The following is a 23,038-nucleotide window of genomic DNA, read 5'->3' as shown; positions in this document are numbered from 1 at the left end:
GCGGTCGGTTTGGGATCGATCCCCGTCTTTGGGCCCATTGGACCATTTCTCGTTCCAGTCAGTGCACCACGACTGGTATACCAAAGGCCATGGTACTATCCTGTCTGTGAGGTGATGCATATAAAAAGATCCCTTAATTGCTACTAACGGAAACATGTAGCGGGTTTCCTCTCTAAGACTATATATGCCACAATTACCAAATGGTTTCTTGGGGCTGCTACAAAATTGCAAATGGCGGCTTTGCCACAAAGCTACGCTATATATATTATATACATATAGGCCTATATGATTTATTTCTCTAACGTGTGTTGTATTATATGGTAGGTCTATGCTTATGCTAAAACCATATCTAGTGTGCCTTAATATATATATATATATATATATATATATATATATATATATATATATATATATATATATACATAATTTCAACAGCTGTTGAACGGAGACGCAATGCCAATACATTTCCTTATTATTGTGCTCAGAATGCTGAAAATGCCGTATCTGAACATCTGAAATTCAAAGTTGTCTCAAGGAAACATACCCTCCAAAAGGACGGTCCAGCCATGCCCAGTTAGACCTTTAAATTTTCCTTCCCCGGGCCATCGGAATGGTAGTGCCCTTCCACTTCCACATCGCACTGACAGTGGCACCCCCACTTTCAAATACATTCCGCTGTCTTTTGCCCCGTAAACTTTACCGTCACTTCGGCGTAAAGTACCAGCCAATAATCCTATGTTAACTTTGATACCAATGGACATATATTTACTGTCAGGCAACCTACAAATGTAAAATCAAGAACAGACAACTCAAATACATCCTTTTTATCTGGACTTCCGGTTACGCGAGGTCGGTAAATTTTCATCAAAAGAAACGTTTTCTAATCCATCAAATCCTGTTGTGAAATAAACATTTTATAACAATCTGGAGTTTTGTATCGCACGACCAGTTAATACTGTGCCATGCTATTTGTTTATTTATTTTTACCCTTTATGTTGTTATTTCTTTAATTGAAGTGAAGCAAGCGTTAGCCATTTTCGTTTAGGCCTAACTGCAAGCTTACGTGTGAAGTTACATTGGAAAGACTTATGCAGTTTCTCATTCATTTGTCTTTTTGGCAAGAGTTTCTCCCTTTTGTTAAACCAATGTTTAACATAAAAATATTCTTATCTTATGATAGGCCCGTAGGAACGACATCTGGAGCGAGAAGATGGGGACTGGGGTGGCATAACCTTTGACTTATCACTATCAGGGGAGGCTCAAGCCAGATTAACCCCAACCCTAACCTTAACCCTAACCCTAAACCCTAAACCTTAACTAAAAATAATAATGGAGGGGACCGGGCGGATATTATACCCATATTTCAAATGTGCAAATGCGAACTATTGGCAGATAATGTACACCAGGGGCATACATTTCTGCAAGATGCCCGAATGTGCCAGCATTCTGTTCATCCAGGCGGTATAATTAATAGAGGCACTGATTTTCCGCGATCGCGGAATCACGGAATCACGGAAATACCTATTTGAAACGGAATTCCCGATTTTTTTCCAAAACATTTAATATGGGCACCGACATCTGCCTGTGCTACGCTACGACACTAGTACATTTGTATGTTACGCCAAATGTTTAATGTAGAGTATCTAGACGTTTTACAAGTCGTGTTTTCTTCGCTTATTCCCGGCGATTTAACGGGGAAAACCGAACATTGTGAGCTAAAATTGTCCGATATTTACTCAAGTGAAAGATATGTTTGCTTATTAATTTTTAACATTTGCGGCATTGCCATATTTCCAATCTCAGAAAAGAATGCAGTAATTGCATATTGTATGCCAGGCTTTGTTCAAAATAAATTATACACGGGAAGTGGTTTATAGTGTGATCGTTTGTAATTATTTCCCCGATCGTATCGTAAAGAAAACCGAAAATGTCCGAAGTCTGTGTCGTGGCGTATTCTTGTTTAAATTTTAAACCAAAAATAAATACAAACTACTGACATGTTTTGCCTCATTGCATAATTAATTTATTTTATACCAGCAATTAATTGCGGTGTGTGTGTGTGTGTGTGTGTGTGAAACAAAAACAGAATTTGTTTAATACTGAAACGGGGGAAAAAAACGGAATTTGTAACATTATGAAACGGAAAAGGGAAAAATCTGAAACGGAAAATCAGTGCCTCTAAATTAATATTTGTTAGAATTAGTGTAAGTTTAGAGTTATTGTCCGAACCAAATAGTTAACAACTACAAAAAATTACTCTCCTACCTTTAATTGCCGTTAGATTTCCTCCAAAGTTTGTCCAGACACAAATCGCAAAAAAACCACTACAAATATACAGATTACACACATGAGACTGCAACGATGTCACCGATATTGTCTTTGCTGAGATTGCATAGGGAAAAATACATGCAATTTTCTGCCGTCTGCCATGTTGCTTGTTTATGGAATACTCTTCAAGAGGGGTGCAAACCTCCAAAGTGTTTGACACAATTAATATGAAATCAATTATCTCTAGTGGTATCATTAAAAAAATAAAAATAAATAATATGACGTCATCACGTTTGCTTTTATATCATAACATGTTATGATGTTGTTAGATTAAGTCCTATTCTTTCACCCCTCTTGAAGAATATTCCATAAAAAGTCAAAATGGCAGCTGACACAAAATTACATGCTTTTTGCCTATGCGCTCTCAGCGAAGTTGATATAGGTGATATGGTTATCATCTGGTATGTGGAATATGTGTCATTGTAATGGTTTTTTCAAAATTTCTGTTTGGACAAACTTTTGAGGAAATCTAACGGCAATTAAAGGTAGGAGAGTAATTTTTCTTAGTTGTTAACAATTTGGTTCGGACAATAGGTTTAGTTATATATATTCTAATTTTTGAAATATACCTATTGAAATTTGTATGTTGTACTAGAATATTTGTTTAACTGTAGTAAGACTGAGTTTGTTTTCTCTATTTTAGAGCCGTCACCATGGTCCGGTATGCATCCGAACCAGATAATGCATCAAAGTGTGAGTATATTCCAGTGTTATAGAACTTTGTGCTGTGTGAGGGTGGGACGTAACCCAGTGGTAAAGCATTCTTCTGTTGCACTGTCAGTCGAGGATCAACCCCCATTGGGCTATTTTTTATCCCAGCCAGTGCACGTGACTGATATAATATGAAAGGCTGTGGTATTTACTATTCTGACTGTGCGATGGTGCATATAAAACATCCCTTGCTATAAGTGAAAAATGTAGCAGGTTTTCTCTCTCAGACCAGGGTGCAGAAAGTACTTGCCAGTATGCCAAATACAAGTAAAAATTAGTTCCAAAATGTAACTACTAGTCCGACGGGTGGTCTATCTTTTTCTGACTGAATCAGGGTTGAAAATTAGCATTTGGTTCTAGGCGACTAAGAATTTTACCAAGGTAGTCCGTTAAGGTGACCATCGATATTAGGGTCTGGCGAGTATACTACCAGTTAAAATACTGAAACTGAATCGAATGTGACAAAACACATCGGGTCTCTGTTGGCGCTAACTACAGCAGCAGAAGACAGATGTTAACAGCGCTAGATTCAGCTTCTGGTACTTTTGGCCTGGTCTTCTAAAAATAAAGCTCAAAACATATTGAAGACATTGCATGTATTTTTTAAATCTAGAAGTCGGCTCATTAGAATGGACTGGATACGCCACAATTATCTAATAGAGCTACTATTTGACATTTGTTATTCAATGTTATGGTAAAAAGGAATCATATTTAATTAGCTTACATTATTCTTGGACAATATCAAAATCTATCTTGTAGTTTTAACTCACACTTAACGTCATCTTCATAAATCAAGGCTAATATTCGCTCCTCGTATTCAGCCTTGATACATGTAGTCAAGATTACTGATATCCACTACTAGCGCCCTCTATTGGAAGAAAATTTGTAACACCGATTATGTCCCTTACACGATGACATCGCTGACCAATCACAGCATCGGTAACATGTGACAATCTTGAAAGCAATATAAAAAAATAACCGCCGGACGCTGACGCTGACATCTTTGTTTACAATAACAAGGGAATCTATAAGGAGCGTTGCGATTCGTTGCAATCAGATATCATCGCATCCAATGAAATTTAAGCATTTTGTGGCACGATTTCTTGACAACATGTATCAAGGCTGAATACGAGGAACGAATATTAGCCTTGATTTATGAAGATGACTTAACGTGAGCACATGCTTATATATACAAATAACAATGACCTGTTCCATTACTACAGCCCAGGGCTTATTTCAAAGGTCAGTTAACTGATTGTTGTTGTCGATATTGTTTTAAATTTAAGTGATTTGCATTAAATAAGAACATATCAAATCTAAAGTCTTGACACCGAGACTTACATAACAACATATTATTACTGTAATAAACAATAAGTACACCGTTGTGCTATGTAATATAATAACTAAATACATTGTATATTTTGGTAAAATGTTGGGTTTTTTTACAGATTTATTTTTCTTTTGATATTTATTTTATTAGTAGCCTACTAATGTAGCATTTACAATATTCAAATTAAATGCACATGTGTGCATGCTTTGTCCTTTCCCGAGGAAATCTGATACCGGAGATTGTACCCCTACTTGCATCGCCACGTCAGAGGACTGCCATCCAAGACTAGGTTTATATACTAAAGCACGCGCAGTTCTACCTTTATTCTCTTTGTATTGCATTATTTGTTTTTACTTCAGAGACGGTGCAAGTCAAACTGTATACCTCGGCTGTTCTAGCATATAGTTTTCACCCCTGTATTAAAAATGAGATTTAATCATCATAATCTAATGGTAATTTGTAAAGAATTTTTTTTTTTTTTTTTTTTTACTGGATTTCTGTTTTTTTTTTCTTTCAAAAAAAAGTTATTTTAGTTGGTATGGGCAAGGCTCGAAATTCATTTTTTTGATTGGGAGGCAATTTTTGCTTTTCAAATTTTAATTGGGAGGCAAATGTTTGAATTTGAGAAGCAGTCCAATTTCATATTGTTAGTACCGTCAACGTATTTAGCACTATAGTTTTGCAACCCACAAATTCTTCTTTTCATCAATTTACAAATTTTGCATGAAATAATCGTCACAGAACCTTTTTCGTCGCATTCAAATTCTAACCAGTTTGCGTGTGTACTTGCCCATTTCTCGACAGTAGCTTTTTTGGCCACCGCGGCCATGATTGTAATAAATTCTAAAGTAGCTTGGTCGATGGTAAGTCTCTAAAATTGGTAGTCGTTTTTGAAAGTCGCGACACTCGGAACTTCTCGGCTGATTCCATCGATAAATAAGCGTAAGTTCAACCAGTAGTTGTTTCCTAACGTTGGCTAGACTAGTTTTTACGCTAATTCTGGGATATACCGGACATTTTTTTTAGAAATCAGATGGAAAGCAAAACCTGCTTGTGAAACGGTTTTTTGGAAAGCATTTTGTGCGCTTTGAGCGGCAATTGCCGCCTGCCAAATTCGAGCCTTGATGGGTTTGAAACTTGATAACACGTTTTTATATGAATTTGAACTCTGTTCATTATGAAGTTACATGCCAATTCATCAGTTTCCTTTTGAAGGAAACAGGACTATATACGGTGAGCACATGATTATTATTCAACAAAGAATATTCTAGTTTTGATTTTGGCTCTGCATTTAAATTACAATGGAGGGTTGGTTGAATTTGAGAAGGGCCAGTAACATTTTATTTCAACTGACCCTGCTGGTGACCATGGTTTTCATGTTAATTTTTAACCTTGCTGAATGTCATTTTTTTGCTTGTCAAATCCACGACTCCGCATCAGCCGTGTCGGAATTCTAAACCATTCAAACAAACTTTTCAGAATTATGATGAAAAATCAATACATGTACCACATTGACAATTACAGACAACTTAGGAGTTCTGAACTGCAGTTTAGGTACAATTATATATTTTGTAAACAGATAAACATTAACTATTGTTAATTATTTTCTCTTGTTTTTCAGCTGCTAAAGCAAGAGGCTCATACTTGCGTGTGCACTTCAAGGTAGGCCTTTTGGGTTGTGAAGAAAAAATGTTTTGCCAAAATAACTTAATTTTTATGAAATGTATTTTTTCCTTTACAAAGTAACATTTGCTTTGTTGGTAGGTCATGTTTTCTTAATTATGTTACAGTGCATAGATTTTTGATAGTACGTTTGTTGGTGGGTATTGTTAATCATATGTAGTCCTTTACCTTGATTTTTGTGCTTGTCCAATTATGGTTCAACATAGCTCACACCTCAACTAATGACCTGTGTCTAGATTATCATTAGAGTTTAATGGTTGTAGTGGTTAGTGAAAAAGATGTTGGTGAATATCTTTATACCTTCCCATTGAGCTGTTCCAATTCCAGGCCTCTGAGAATTGAAAATATGCATAAACCATTTATGGATTAAGCAAAAACAAATTCAGGTGACCCATTTGGTTTTTAGGTAACCCATCATGAACATGTAAATAATGTCTAAAATTCATTGCGCGAACAAAAAATAAGTGGTACAAACTCTACTTACATTTAAGCAACATGTGAACGAAACATCGCTCTTGCAATTTTCAGAAGCCTGCAACTTTGGGTTTGGAGCCTGTACTGGGATGTGAACCCACCAGCCTCAAGTTTGATTGTTTAGCCACTGGGGCTAGTCTGTTAAAATTATGTTGTATTATTGAGTGATACACTGTATTTGACTTGTTTGTGCCGTGATAATTTACCTCTGAATATTGGATTATTATTATTATTTTATTTTTTCGTCATTGTAGAACACTCGTGAAGCTGCCCAGGCCATCAAAAAAATGCATTTGAAGAGAGCAACTCGTTACTTGAAAAATGTGATGGCACAGAAAGAAGTAGTGCCATTCCGTAGGTTCAATGGGGGTGTTGGCAGGTGTGCTCAGGTACGTGTACTGCAAGATGGGTCAATAAAATAGGGAACAAAAAAAGAGCACAAATTTTTCCTTATCTGTAAAATTAAAAGGATGCAGGATATTTTGCCCAACATTTGGTGGTTGATATTTCCTGCCATTTGCACATGGCACTGGTTGGAAATGCTAACAGCAACTTGAAATGGCTTTACTGAAAATAATATCCGATTTAATTTTGCTTTTATCTATGAGAATTATGGGTTTGAAAATGTGGTTTTTAGCAAGTATTTTTGCTTGACGGGCAGTGGTAGAACATTGGGGTCATTTTGAGGACCTGATAGCTCATTGTGACAGCTGATATAATAAATTTGACCATCTTACCAAGAATGAAAAGTGTAGTGCATTTCTAATGTATGTAGAAGTAAACCTGACTTGATTGTCTGCATAATTGTACATAACAGAAACTGATGTAAAATATAAAAATTGGGAAAACCCACTAAAGTAATAATAGCCCTTTCCTATATGAACATTATTTTATGGATTTATAAACTTTATATAAAGTCGGTATGTGAGTGAGTTATAATCCTATATCCCCTCAGATTGATTTTTGTGATGTTATATCATGGTATATGCTATCCTGTCTTGGATGGTGCTTGCTACTAATGAGAAAGTGTAGTGGGTTTCCGCTATAAAACTGTCAGAATTACCAAATGTTTGACATCAATAGCCGATGGTTAATAAATATTGTGCTCTAGTGGTGTCGTTAAACAAAACAAACTTTTAACTTTTATTTGTTCATTTGCACGACTGGTACATCATAGGCCGTGGTATGTGCTATCCAGTCTATGGGATGGTGCATATAAAAGATCCCTTGCTGCCAATCTAAAAGAGTAGCCCATGAATTGGCGACGGCGGGTTTCCTCCCTCAATATCTGTGTGGTCCTTAACCATATGTCTGACGCCATATAACCATAAATAAAATGTGTTGAGTGCATCGTTGAATAAAACATTTCCTTCCTTTGTGTATTTGTGGATTGTGTTGTTATTTCAGGCCAAACAGTTTAAGGTGTCGCAAGGCAGATGGCCGAAGAAGAGCGCAGAGTTCTTACTGCAGTTACTGAAGAATGCAGAGAGCAATGCAGAATTTAAAGTATGTCTGGAAATCTGTTCAGATATTGAAAAGTCCTAAAATAATGTTTTCCAGTGATACAACATTTGTTTTTGTGCTCTTTTAAGGAGGCACAGGCTGTATGTAAAGTTTTATTATGGACACTGCTTTTCTCATTTATGTTTACCATTGTTTTTGTTTTTTTGTGGCTTTTATTTGAGCTTTTGAGGTATTTGTGCCTCTCAAGTTAAGCAAAAGCCGAGAACATTACTCTCTGTGTACTAAAGATGACCAGCATAATATGTTCATCTTAATAAACAGAGAGGACATTTTAGGGGTTTTTAATACATTTTTTTTAGTGAAACAATCCACAACCATACAAGATATTTAGGGTACACCTCTTCAGTTTTGAATAATGTTTTTGTTTTGTTTTGTTTTTTAATGTGTGTATACAAATGTTTTTATCAGTCGACAAATTAATGTAACAAATTTTAATTCCTGTTAAAATCATGTATATTGATGGGTCGTGGTTCGAGGCGTAGCCCAATGGTAAGTACTTGCCTGATGTGTGGTCATCTAGCATCGATTTCCATCGGTGGGCCCATTGGGCTATTTCTCGTTCTTGCCAGTGCCCTACAACTGGTATATCAGGCCGTGGCGTGCTATGTGCTATCCTGTCTGTGTGGGATGGTGCATGTAAAAGATCCCTTCCTACTAATGGAAAAGTGTAACAGGTGTTCTCTTTTAAGACTATGTCAAAATTACTAAATGTTTGACATCCTATAGCCAGTGATTAATAAATAGATTTGTTCTAGTGGTGTCGTTAAACAAAACAAACTTGAACTTTTTACGTCGTGGAATGGGATGTAGCCCAATGGTAAATGCTTGCTTGATGTACAGGCGGTCTTGGATCGATCCTTGTCGGTTGTTCATTGAGCTAGGGGGCGAGGCGTAGCCCAGTGGTACAGCGCTCGCTTGATGCAGTCGGTTTGGGGTCGATCCACGTCTGGGCCCATTGCGCTATTTCTTGCTCCAGCCAGTGCACCACAACTGGTACAACAAAGGCCGTGGTGTGCTATCCTGTCTATGGGATGGTGCATATAACAGATCCCTTGCTGCTAATCGAAAAGAGTAGCCCATGAAGTGGCGACAGCAGGTTTCCTCTCAATATCTGTGTGGTCTGACGCCATATAACAGTAAATAAAATGTGTTGAGAGCGTCGTTAAATAAAACATTTCCTTCCTTCCTTCATTGAGCTATTTCTTGTTCTAACCAGTGCACCACGACTGGTATAACAAAGGCTGTAGTATGTCCTAACAAGTTTTTCTCTAAGACTATGTCGTTAAACAAAACAAACTTTATCTTTTTACATTTACTATTATGTGGCTTTTATTTGAGCTTTTGGGGGTATTTGTGCCTCTCAAGTTAAGCAAAAGCCAAGAACATTACTCTTTGATTACTAAAGATGACCAGCATAATATGTTCAGCTTAATAAACAGAGAGGACATTTTAGGGGTGTTTAATAAAAACAATAAAAACATTTCACACGCATACAAGACATTCAGAGTGAGTCTTCAGTTTTGGAAAATGTTTTGTGTGTGTATACATGTGTTTTTATCAGTCAACCAGTTAGTGTAACCCATTTTAGTTACTGTTAAATCATGTATATTGTTAATAACTGCCTTTCATGGGTTGTATTATGGTATGGCATTGTCACTCCATTAAGTTGTGTATTATGGTGTGGCACCGTCCATCCATTAAGTTGTGTATTATGGTGTGGCACCGTCCATCCATTAAGTTGTGTATTATGGTGTGGCACCGTCCATCCATTAAGTTGTGTATTATGGTATGGCACCGTCCATCCATTAAGTTGTTTATTATAGTGTGGCATTGTCCATCCATTAAGTTGTGTATTATAGTGTGGCATTGTCCATCCATTATAGTGTGGCACCGTCCATCCATTAAGTTGTGTATTATGGTGTGGCATTGTCCATCCATTAGTTGTGTATTATGGTATGGCATTGTCCATCCATTAAGTTGTGTATTATGGTATGGCACCGTCCATCCATTAAGTTGTGTATTATGGTATGGCACCGTCCATCCATTAAGTTGTGTATTATGGTATCCATTAAGTTGTGTATTATGGTATGGCACCGTCCATCCATTAAGTTGTGTATTATGGTGTGGCACCGTCCATCCATTAAGTTGTGTATTATGGTATCCATTAAGTTATGTATTATGGTATCCATTAAGTTGTGTATTATGGTATGGCACCGTCCATCCATTAAGTTGTGTATTATGGTATGGCACCGTCCATCCATTAAGTTGTGTATTATGGTATGGCACCGTCCATCCATTAAGTTGTGTATTATGGTGTGGCATTGTCCATTCATTAAGTTGTGTATTATGGTATGGCATTGTCCATCCATTAAGTTGTGTATTATAGTGTGGCATTGTCCATCCATTAAGTTGTGTATTATAGTGTGGCATTGTCCATCCATTATAGTGTGGCACCGTCCATCCATTAAGTTGTGTATTATGGTGTGGCATTGTCCATCCATTAAGTTGTGTATTATGGTATGGCACCGTCCATCCATTAAGTTGTGTACTATGGTGTGGCACCGTCCATCCATTAAGTTGTGTATTATGGTGTGGCACCGTCCATCCATTAAGTTGTGTATTATGGTATGGCATTGTCCATCCATTAAGTTGTGTATTATGGTATGGCACCGTCCATCCATTAAGTTGTGTATTATGGTATGGCACCGTCCATCCATTAAGTTGTGTATTATGGTGTGGCACCGTTCATCCATTAAGTTGTGTATTATGGTGTGGCATTGTCCATCCATTAAGTTGTGTATTATGGTATGGCACCGTCCATCCATTAAGTTGTGTATTATGGTATGGCACCGTCCATCCATTAAGTTGTGTATTATGGTGTGGCACCATCCATTCATTAAGTTGTGTATTATGGTATGGCACCGTCCATCCATTAAGTTGTGTATTATGGTGTGGCATTGTCCATCCATTAAGTTGTTTGTCTGAATCACATCTTGGATCCCTATGCACGAAACCTCACATCCAGGATTAACTTGGGATGGGGTTGTCCCATACATATCTTATAATATTCATATACTTAACTGTTTGACAACCAATAGCTGATATATATTTTTGTGCTAAGGTGTCGTTAAACATTCATTCATTTGTGTCACATACCATCAATATGACCTACTTTTTGCAGTTCTATGCACACTAAAGTGATCTCTAGGTGTTTTCTTATCAATTCATATAGAATAATCAATTCATATAGAATAATCAAGCCTTGCATGCAGTTGGGAAGGCATATCATTACTAGGTCACTATGACCTACTTTTTTATGAATCATTGTACATTAAATGAAATTCTTGTCTTGTATGTAAAACCATTAGGTGTGTGGCTTTTCTTAATTTGCTTGTGGGCCCAGAGTCCAGAGGTTAGGCCAAAAGCCAACATTATTACTCTTTGCATCTTTCAACACTTTTAGCTTCCGCTGACTGATGTTAAATGCAAATGAGAACAAACCTTGGTATATGCATTCACTAAAAACCAAAACAACTACAAGCATGTGTTTTATTTTGAAAGTGCAGAGAAATCATCAAAGAAGCAAATAAAAATGTGTCAGATGGCACAGATTTTTACCGAGGATTTCATGAATTTCTAGGATCCCTCTAGATTTCCTCTTTTTTTACAGTTCACTAATTCGCACCCCTATGTGATGTAGGGGCCATTTATTGTTTGTGGTCTTTTATTGTTTGTGGTCTTTTCAGTCGATGCTTGCTTATTTTGGGGTTCGAGCATTAATTTATTTCCTGGCAGGGATCTTTTTATTGGGCAGCATCCAGTAATTCTTCGCTGCCTTTTTAATATATTGTTGCAGGGTATAGAATTAAAAAGATTATGAGCCAAGTTTATGAAGCCTGTTTTCCTTAAACACAGGTGTTTAAACATTGTAAATGTATGTAGTTACACGCACACAAGTCTAAAACCATCTTCATAAATCAAGGCTAATATTCGTTCCTCATATTCAGCCTTGATGCATGTAGTCAAGATTACTGATATCCACTACTAGCGCCCTCTATTGGAAGAAAATTTGTAACCGATTATGTCCCTTACACGACGACATCGCTGACCAATCACAGCATCGGTAACATGTGACAGTCTTGAAAGCAATATCAGTGTTTGCCCGCCAACATGGAGTTTACATAACAAGGGAATCTATAAGGAGCGTTGCGATTCGTTGCAATCAGATCTCATCGCATCCAATGAAATTTAAGCATTTTGTGGCACGATTTCTTGACGACATGTATCAAGGCTGAATACGAGGAACGAATATTAGCCTTGATTTATGAAGATGGTCTAAAACAGGCTTTGTAAATTAGGCCCTAAATGTTTCCTGACTGTTGTTTAACCGTCTTAATTTGTGCGTGTTGACAATCCTGTTATATATTCTTTTGTAAGCTTGTTCCTGATTGGTTGATATTAGCTTATTAACTGGGTATAATGAAATTGCACCATCCTTTAGACTGGGTATCAGCTCCCACTAGAATTTAATACTTGCAGGTGTGTGGCTTTTCTTAATTTGCTTGTGGGCCCATAGTCCAGAGGTTAGGCCAAAAGCCGACATTATTACTCTTCACATCTTTCAACACTTTTGGCTTCTGCTGACTGATGTTAATGGTGGAATAGGACAAACCGTGGTGTATATAAAGTAAAATGTAGAAACAGTGAACGAATTCATGCATGTGGGTCTTTTTTAAAGTGCAGAGAAATCATTTTATCATCCATCAAAGGCTTTTGTAGGAGATATCGCTGTCATTATAATTTGCGATATCTCCTCCTGTGGATATATTGCTTCTTATAATCTTGATTGGTCAAATTTTAATCACAAGACAATGCTTGTTACATCACTGTTTGTTTCAGCGCTAAACCTACCATTAGTGACGTTACGCCACTGCCGTTCTGCTAGTTAATGAGTCTACCGCTGAAATTCAACCCACATTACTGACATTGTTTACAACTGTTGCAAATAAAAAGAATGATAATGGATGATAAAAAGAATACCCCCATCGTGTCTTGTGATATCATAATTTATCAGCACTGGTTGATAAAAGTATAAAATCGTGCTGATAAATTATCACAAGACTCAGGGAGTATCCTCTGTATAGTAATACATGGCTTTAGATTGCATCAAAGTGGAGGTGGTAAAGGGTGAGCCCAAAATAAGTATGCCCTAAATAAGCAAGTCAAATTAAGTACAGACATGCTAACCTCGAAACATTTCACCTCAAAATCAATGGAATGTTAAGCTGTAATTAGATTAAGATAACTTGAAATGCATTTTTGGACATGTACAACTTTTTACCAGTTATTATTATTGTAAATTACTGCATTAAAAAGACCTTGGTAGGCTCGGACCTGACAAAAAGCCTGCTGTACCCAAATTAATGAGATCTAAAGCCCTGTAGCTAATAAAAATGTGATGTCTTCAGGGAACATTTTGTTTCAAAATCTTGATTCGCGATATTTCTGGTCAACTGAAAATTTATTAGCAACTACTATTTAATGTTTTAAAATTGTGTAGCGATCTCTGTAACTGTGTAGCAAACATGTTCCCTAGTGTTAGGGGACATTAATTGTTACATGTCATGGAAATAGCTGGCTATAGTATAATAATTTTCACTTGTTATTGCTATTCTTAAAAACATCACTGCCTAGTCTTAGCTTGATTTGATAATTGCAGGTATATATGGCTTTTCTTAATTTGCTTGTGGGCATAATAGCCTAGAAGTTAGGCCAAAAGCCGACATTATCACTTTCACCTCTTTACACAATGTCTGCTTCCATCGTTTGACATGTATAATGTGAGAGAACAAAAATTAATCCTGGATATAAACACGTAGGGTGTTAATTAATGTTGATAATAAGAGGCCAGGCTTTCTGCCAGAAAATAATTGTGGGGGTGGGGTGGGGCGTAATAAAACTAAAGCAAACCATAAGTGCCCATACTAGGTGGTTATGTTTTTGAAATGGGACTCTGCATTTGACAAGCTGAAAAGCAGTTCAATTACTATATAATCTTTCTAAAAATTCTGATAATATATCCATTAATTTCCAAGATTTTTGGGTACATACTTTTACCCTTTGTACCCTCTGGCAAAAACCCTGGACAATAGCTGCCTATAATTTATTTTTTACCTGTTATTTCCATTTTTAAAGACATCACTGCCTTGTCCAAGCTCTCACTAGAATTTGATACTTGGCTTTTCTTAATTTGCTTGTGGGCATATAGCCCAGAAGTTAGGCCAAAAGCCAACATAATTACTTTCATATTTTTACACAATGTCTGCTTCCATTGGTAGACATTAACAATGTGAGAGAACAAAGCTTGGTTTGTATAATTAATTATAGAACAAAAATGACTACTGAATATATATACACATTTTTCTATAGCATGCTGCGAATTTAGCAAGACTCTGTGTATCTACAAATCCCAGATTTTGTGTCGAAAGCATAAGATTGGGATGGAATCCGGAAATCCAATGTCATGTATATGTTTATATTTGTGTTATATATCTTTTCAGGGCTTGGACACTGATCACCTGGTAATTGAACACATTCAAGTGAACATGGCTCCCAAGATGAGACGACGAACCTACAGAGCTCATGGGCGAATCAATCGTTAGTATTCAGGGTTTCACTACTTTCAGCGATGTGTCCAGTAGAGCAGTGGTCAAAAACAATTCCACTGGTTTCTATCCTATACTACCAAATCACATTAATTTATCATTGTGTGAAAAAAAAACAGTCGACCAGGGATTCAAGTACCAGACCTTGTGTTTTAAGATGTGCAGGTGTGATCGTGCTCGTACAGCGCATGTAAATTCAATCTGATGAGAGTGAAAAACCGCGCACGTTACACTCGACAAACGGTGTACATAAAATAGATGGGTATATTTATTTCCACTGTCTACAAACATCAACAGTTTTCATAGCTCATTTACCTGATAGGAAGGTCCCTTTTATTAAAACAATATAAATTAAAAACATGGCAGTGGCTGCCATGCAGTCGTTAAATTGGTATTTCTCTTTGTTGAACAAATCGGGAATACAGATTTAATAAACGTTTTGTAGACATACCAGTCAAAATCCAATCGGAGCTACACTGCCTATTTTATTTATTTTGGAGAGTGATTTTTCACTCGCCTTAGCATATTTGAGGAGTGTGATTTTCCACTCGCCTATAATTTTCAAAAACCAAGGTCTGAAGTACTCTACCTCCAAGACACATTTTAATACAAAGTGTGGAAGGACGTAATCCAGTGGTAAAATGCTTGCTTTATGCACAATCAACCTAGAATCGATCCCCATCGATTGTCCCATTGGGCTAATTTTGTTCCATCTAGTGCTCCACAAATGATATAATAAAGGCCATGGTATCTACTGTCCTAAGGGATGGTGCATTTAAAAGATCCCTTGCAGTAATCGAAAAATGTAGCCCATGAAGTGTTGCCATATGGTTTTCTCTCATCTGTGTAACCATTGTCCAACACCATATATACTCTTCAAAAAAAGAAACGCAAAAGGGTACAAATGGGTTATAACTCCGATTTTATATTTCCTACCGGTTCATGCTTTGTGAATATAAGGTCATTGCATGTCCCAAACACATTCCCACGGTTACATTCGATAAAACGCAGCTACTGTACAATAAAGTTCCAAAATGTGAATATTCGCAAAAACGCAGCCACGTGCAAACCATGACACCACTGCACGTGCGTTGTCTGCACGTACAACATGAACACCGACAGTATAAAAGTGCAGGGTGTTCGCTTGCCTGGCCTCTGTATCTGGCCGACAGTTGACAATCCAGGACATGCCACTTCTCAGTGAACCGCAGAGAAACGATGCCATCGGCCGACTAGACGCAGGCGAATCCAGAACGGCCGTTGCCAGGGCATTCCATGTGTCCCCAAGCACCATCTCCAGACTGTGGGACCGTTACCAGCAACATGGATCAACACGTGACCTCCCTAGATCCGGTCGACCACGGGTCACTACCCCTGGGCAGGACCGCTACATCCGGGTACGCCACCTTCGGGAACGATTGACTACTGCCACCTCCACAGCCGCAGCAATACCAGGTTTGCGCAGGATATCCGACCAGACCGTACGGAACCGCCTACGTGAGGTAGGAATTCGTGCCAGACGTCCAGTTCGAGGTGTCATCTTAACACCACAACACCGTCGACTCCGACTGCAGTGGTGCCAGATTCATCGACAATGGCCTCAACTGCGATGGAGACAGGTGTGGTTCAGTGACGAGTCCCGATTTCTGCTCCGACGTCATGATGGAAGATGTCGCGTGTATAGGCGTCGTGGTGAACGTTATGCGGCAAACTGCGTGCAGGAAGTGGACAGATTCGGCGGGGGTAGTGTCATGGTGTGGGCAGCCATCTCACACACTGGCAGAACTGACCTGGTCCACGTGCAGGGCAACCTGAATGCACAGGGCTACATTGACCAGATCCTCCGGCCACACATCGTTCCAGTTATGGCTACGCCAACGCAGTGTTCCAACATGACAATGCCAGGCCTCACACAGCACGTCTCACAACGGCTATCCTACAGAACAACAACATTAATGTCCTTCCTTGGCCATCGATGTCACCGGATTTGAACCCAATTGAGCATCTATGGGACGAGTTGGACCGACAGCGACAAGCACAGCCCCAGACCCTGCCCGAGCTGGCAGCAGCCTTGCAGGTCGAGTGGGCCACCATCCCCCGGGACGTCATCCGTACTCTGGTTGCTTCAATGGGCAGGCGGTGCCAGGCAGTTGTCAACACACGCGGAGGCCACACCCGGTATTGACTCCAGATGACCTTGACCTTGGTGGTGTGTCCTATCACTTACTCACAATGGACTAGAGTGAATTGTGAACAATCCTGCAACATTTGGTAATTATCGGACTCACCATTCAATAATTAAATCAATTCTCCAAATGTTACGACAATGTGGTTTTGCGTTTCTTCTTTTGAAGAGTATATATCTATGTATGCTTGGCTAACTCTACTATTGGACACTGTAGTGTAATTATGGCTTTTTTTTTAAGCTTGTTGCACTTAAATGTGTTTGAAGTTACGCAAAAGCCAAGAAAAACTCTGTATGTAAAATAGATACAAGCCAGTTTAAGATTGGTTTGGTGTTAACATACAGAACACTGAAAATAAGATCGGAAATGAAGCTGAATAATTAAATAACTTGCTGTTTTTATCATCATCATTCCTCTTAATATCAGGATACGTTTTGGTAAGTTGTAAATTGCGATTCGCTCTACAGATTTGAGAGGGCGCTACACTATTCTAAAATGTTGTGTAGTAGCTATAATAAAAACACTACAGCATATGTTTCACTATTAGAGCTGTTTATGATCACTGAAATAAAAAAATTATATCTTATCATTTCCATAGAACCAAAGTGTTTTTGGTCATCCTGTTTCTAATACCACAAAATGCATTTTCATATTTTTAAAAACACATGCATATGAGAAGTGGTGGTTATTGAATCGATTTCTGGTCTATTTTTAAAGATATTTTCTGGGTGGTAATATTACTCTTTTTTCATTCGGTTGTAACTTTATCCAAGTGTGTTACAGGGTTGTAGATTAATTAAACTTAAGTGTCCATTTTTACGAGTTAAAACTAGGGTCTATGCCTTTAATTGCGTGATCTAATAGCCAGTTTTAACCATAAATAAAATGTGTTGAGTGTGTCGTTAAATAAAACATTTCTTTCTTTCTTTCTAATAGCCAGTTTGTATAAAAAAATTAGCAGTTGGCCAATTTGGCAGTTGAGTATTGTGTGTTATTTTGTAGTCCTGTTTAATGATTATTTGGTAAACATGGCTTTGATCTCACCCCAGTTGTTTTCAGTGCAGAGCTTGAAATTGAAGCTGCTTAAAATGCACAATACGCATTCCAAGTAAGCAGCTTTTTGGGGGGGAAATATTTGAAATACTTTTTTTTTAAAAAATTTAATTTTTTATTTTTAAGGAGCAATAATGTAAATCTATTTAGCCTCATTTGTGTCGAGTCTTCCACCAATGTTACAAATTTGCGTTACAAGTCTTAATTTTTAAGACTACTTTCTTGAACTGTTCAATTTCTAGCATTTGCTTCTATGTTAAAATATGAAAAGGAAGACTGTTTCCAAATCCACAAAATGAATTTCAAGGTTTCATTAAAAAAAGGCTTCTTTGAAAGCTTGTTGCATTACAATAATGTTTTAAGTTACGCAGAAGCCAACAATAAACCCTGTTAGGAGATGTATACAAGTCAGATTGATGCTGGTTTGTTTTCTTCAACAGAACACAGGCCTCTACGTTAACTTTACCACAAGGAGCCAGATGTGCCTACGTGTATTTTTAATGTTTTAGTTGCCAATTAAAAAAAATGGTCGCATACGCAGCCATATATATGTGACAAAAATCAAATTTGATATTGGGACCCAGTTGTTAATTAACTTAATCAACTTAATCCGTAGTTAAGTGAATCCTTCAAAACAATTTTTAAATCTATGCTGCAAACAGCAGTGGAAGCAATGGTAAATATCAAATATGTAGTTGCATGTATTTTTTTTTTGTTGTGGAATGGGATGTTGCAGTGAGGTAGCAGTAGTTTAATTTTTCATCTTGTCATTTTTTATCATTATTATCAACTATTATTGGAACAACAATTTTTTTTTTTAAAGACTCGAGAACTTATCATAGTTTTTGATGCTGACACTTGTAAAGTGATGTGAATAGCTATTGGGAGATTTCAGGAAATGTTTGTTTATGGGGGGGGGGGGGGGTATTTTGCCTTTCAACTGGGGGAAGTGGGTCTAAAACATTCTGGACACCTCAAACTGATTATGAATTACTTTGTCATCAAAATTCTAATTTATTACATGCTGATCCTTTGTTGCATATTTTTAAAAAGGGAAAAACTGTAATGTTCTGAGTAATATACTACTCTTGTTTTGTTTTGTTTTGTTTACAGCCTACATGAGCAGCCCGTGTCACGTGGAAGTGATCCTGACGGAGCGGGAACAAGCTGTGCCACATCCTGTGGGCGAGGACGAACCTGTCAAAAAGAAAGTTTCTCAGAAAAAACTCAAACGACAGAAAATGATGCAGAGAGACTAAATTATACCGAACTACATAAAATAAAATCCTCATGTCGTTAGCACTTGTTTTTGGTTTGTTATAATATATCGGAAAGTTACATGATGAAATTTGTTATAGATTTTTGTCATAAAAGTCTGTTGAGTGCTGTGGTTTTATATACTTTCTGAGCACAAGCGAAACTGAAGCCTGAGGCAAGTTCAGCTAACTGTTTATTGTTATGCTTGCTACACTCGTTTTTATACACGTCTTTGACAGGTTCTTTTATTTTATTGTATGGTGGCGTCTGTATGTTAGCGGGTAATTTTTTTGTTTTGAGCATATCTTATTATTTCGTGTTGTCAAACCTTGCATGCAAATACAACTTTTGATGGTTGTGTTTGGCATACCTTAACTGACTAGGCCACACTGTGACTTACTTTTAACACATTGCTGCACATTAAAGAAAATCACTGTATGGGCCATATCTTCCTTATCAATTCACATAGTTTCATAAACCTTGCATGGATGTACATTTGGGATTATGGTAGGGGTGTGCGATGGGTACTTGCGTACTCTTTCTCTCCACCACCCCCCCCCCCCCCCCCCCCCCCCCCCCCCCCCCCCCCCCATCCCACATTATCAGGCCCACATTTTTTCTATCAAATTTAGTTAACATTGCCTTAACTTTGTGAACCAGTTGAAATAGTTCACAAACATTTAGCAAGAATTGGCCGACTGGACATTTGTGTGATTTTAGCCATGGATTCCATCAACTTTAATCGACGGTGTGAGATTTTCAACTCGATTTGAGTCTGACGAACTTATGTCATAATTTTGCCTGAGTAGGGTGAAAAAAAGGCCTCTCAATATCTTTTTGAATGTGTAGGTGGACAGTGTACATAACATTTTTATCTGGACCTGTAGGGATGAGCGGGTGAGATGTAGCTCGGTGGTAAAGCACTCGCTCTATGTGCAGTTGGTCTGGGATCGATCCCTGTTGGTGGGCCCATTGGACTATTTCTTGGTCCAGCCAGTGCACCACAACTGGTATATCAAAGACCATAGTATGTACTAGCCTGTCTGTGGGATGGTGCATATAAAAGAACCCTTGCTGCTAATTGAAAAGAGTAGCTCATGAAGTTGCGACAGCTGGTTTCTCTCTCAACATCTGCATGGTCCTTAACCATGTCTGACACCATATAACCGTAAATAAAATGTTGCGTGTGTCGTTAAATAAAACATTTCTTTCTTTTTCTGTAGGGATGAATGTGAAAACAAAATCGAAGAAAAAAAGCTAACATGCCCCACATGATACCTAACTTTTGGGAGTATTTCTAGGTCATTGTGATCTATCCAATTCAAACACTAAACTATAGTGTGCACATGCACAATTCTAACAACTTGCAGTGTACCCTGTGGTTTGTAGGTACTGGGTTCGGATCCAGTCGAGGCATGGGATTTTTAATCCAGATACCGACTCCAAACCCTGAGTGAGTGCTCCGCAAGGCTCAATGGGTAGGTGTAAACCACTTGCACCGACCAGTGATCCATAACTGGTTCAACAAAGGCCATGGTTTGTGCTATCCTGCCTGTGGGAAGCGCAAATAAAAGATCCCTTGCTGCTAATCGGAAGAGTAGCATGTAGTGGCGACAGCGGGTTTCCTCTCAAAATCTGTGTGGCCCATATGTCTAAATAAAATGTGTTGAGTGCGTCGTTAAATAAAACATTTCTTTCTTTCTTTTCCAAACTTATACGGTAATTTATAAACAAACTACACTACTCTGTGTATGATGATACACGGTACAAATTTTAGGGAAGTAAAATCCACAGTAGTTGTTGGGAAGATTTCTGTTAGCCAGAAACGTAATATAAAGACACTAGTAGAGCATATTGATCAGTTAATCATCGGCTATTAGATGTCGAACATTTTGGTAATTTTTAACTCCGTCTTTAGAGAAAACCCGCTACATTTTATGGATAGCACATACCATGGTCTTGGCTGTACCATTTGTGGTGCACTGGCTGGAACGAAAAATAGCCCAATGTGCCTACCGACGGGGATCGATCCTAGACCGACCGCGCATTAAGCGAGCCCTTTACCACTGGGCTACGTCCAGCCGTGTGTTTGTGTGTGTGTGTATTATATTATAAAATAACGTTAAATGCAAAACTGCATTAAAATTATTTTTTAGCTTTCGGGATTACCAAATGTTTAACATCCCAAGCGTGTGTGCAAGAAGGGTGGTAGGTCGAAAATGATCAAGAATGACCGTCACCATGCATGATTTATGAATAGCGGTTTCATCCTTTTTGAATAAAGTTTGGAAAATTTAAGCCGCTTTGCGGAGTTTGAATGCCGTGAAAGCAGAAGTAGGAATAATACTGATTGTTGCGATGCAAAGTATACAGTAAAATAGATTTAAACCGTGTAAGTCATAGTTGATAATTTTATTACAGTTAACCTTCAACTTGCTCGCGGTAAGTTGGCCTGAAGTTTGTTTTAAGTGGACTTTGGGCCGATAAAATAACTAACAGATCACATGAGGCGAGTCATGTGACTTTCCACATTACAAAATGGTGTCGCTCATCGTCACGTTCAAGTAACTGTGCTAGTCCTTGGGGCGTATTGACTTTCTTGCAGCACTATGGTGTCACTGGCATGGACGAAGGCGATAGTTTTAGTGGTTCTTTTGGTATTAACTTTTATTTTGGGAGTACTCCCAATAAAACTTGTACATATTTTTAAACGCCGAGCCCGACATAAGCAGCTGGCGCGTACATTGGCAACAGCGAGCAATGACGAAGAGGAAACGGAAAGTTTGCCGACATATAAACGTGTCATCAGTTTCTTGAGTTGTTTCGCTGCAGGCGTCTTCCTAGCGACGTGTTTCCTCGACCTCCTGCCCAGTGTACAGCGAGAGCTGATGAGCGTCCTCGATGTTTACAATATCAGAACCGGGTTCCCAACGGCGGAGTTCATTGCATGTTTGGGACTTTTCGCCATACTCATCACCGAGCAGATAGTGCTGGTGGTAAAAGAATCTCAGACCCATACTCCAAGTGCAAAGCAACCACTGCTTACCAGTGACAAGTCGGATCTTATAGAATCCACACACAGTGATCATTCAATGTCTGGAATCCACGACCACCATCGCAAAAGGCAGATTTTGAAAAGATCCGAAACCATTTCGGATGACAGTTGTGATGATGCACATAATGTTAAGTCAAATGACAAATGCGAAGAGTCGGAAAATCAGTCGCCGCTGCGAACACTGCTGTTGCTTATTGTTCTCTCTCTGCACTCCATTTTCGAAGGACTGGCAATCGGTTTGCAGAAAAACACAAATGGAGTGTTGGAAATATTTGCAGCTCTCGTATTGCATAAAGGGATTTTAAGTTTTAGTTTGGGTATGAATCTCGTACACACAAGATTGTCGGAAGGAACAACTATACGATCAATCCTAATTTTCTCCCTAACCGCACCCATAGGTATTGCTTTGGGCATTGGTATCATGAAATTTTGGGACTCTACAACATCCAGTTTAGTTCAAGGGATCCTCCAGGGAATAGCAAGTGGAACGTTCTTGTATATCACGTTCTTTGAAGTCCTGCCACATGAGTTCAACTCCAGTCATAGTCGACTTTTAAAAGTGTTTTTCCTTTTATTTGGTTTTAGTGCAGTGACTGCAATTTTGTTTCTTTCTGATTCAGTTAGAAAACCACTTTGTGCTGTAACACCAACTCCTTAAAGGGACAGACCCAAGTTTTTAAACACTTGGGCATATTTTTCACCTAGACTATAGTTTCAACCCGTAAAAATTGACATTTAAGTTTTGGTTAATTTACAAACCTGTAACAAATTT

General features: G+C 38.2%; 2 protein-coding genes across 2 annotated transcripts; both read left to right on the top strand.

Moving 5' to 3' along the window:
* The first annotated feature begins 823 nt into the window (after positions 1 to 823).
* LOC121385641 (60S ribosomal protein L17-like) lies at positions 824 to 19,253 on the top strand. The gene is made up of 7 exons (XM_041516403.1): positions 824 to 849; positions 2,972 to 3,021; positions 5,991 to 6,031; positions 6,781 to 6,915; positions 7,934 to 8,032; positions 14,611 to 14,707; positions 19,068 to 19,253. Exons 2-7 carry the CDS (start codon positions 2,982 to 2,984, stop codon positions 19,211 to 19,213), a joined length of 558 nt encoding a protein of 185 aa, XP_041372337.1. The 5' UTR covers positions 824 to 849; positions 2,972 to 2,981; the 3' UTR covers positions 19,214 to 19,253.
* Positions 19,254 to 21,283: 2,030 nt separating this feature from the next.
* LOC121378322 (zinc transporter ZIP1-like) lies at positions 21,284 to 23,038 on the top strand. Its single transcript, XM_041506437.1, has one exon. The coding sequence runs from the start codon at positions 21,821 to 21,823 to the stop codon at positions 22,922 to 22,924; it is 1,104 nt and encodes a 367-aa protein (XP_041362371.1). The 5' UTR covers positions 21,284 to 21,820; the 3' UTR covers positions 22,925 to 23,038.

This window comes from Gigantopelta aegis, chromosome 2, assembly GCF_016097555.1.
Source record: "Gigantopelta aegis isolate Gae_Host chromosome 2, Gae_host_genome, whole genome shotgun sequence".
NCBI classification, from domain to species: Eukaryota; Metazoa; Mollusca; class Gastropoda; order Neomphalida; family Peltospiridae; genus Gigantopelta; species Gigantopelta aegis.
Note: the sequence above shows the minus strand (reverse complement) of the source record. Positions and strands in the feature narration are given on the sequence as shown.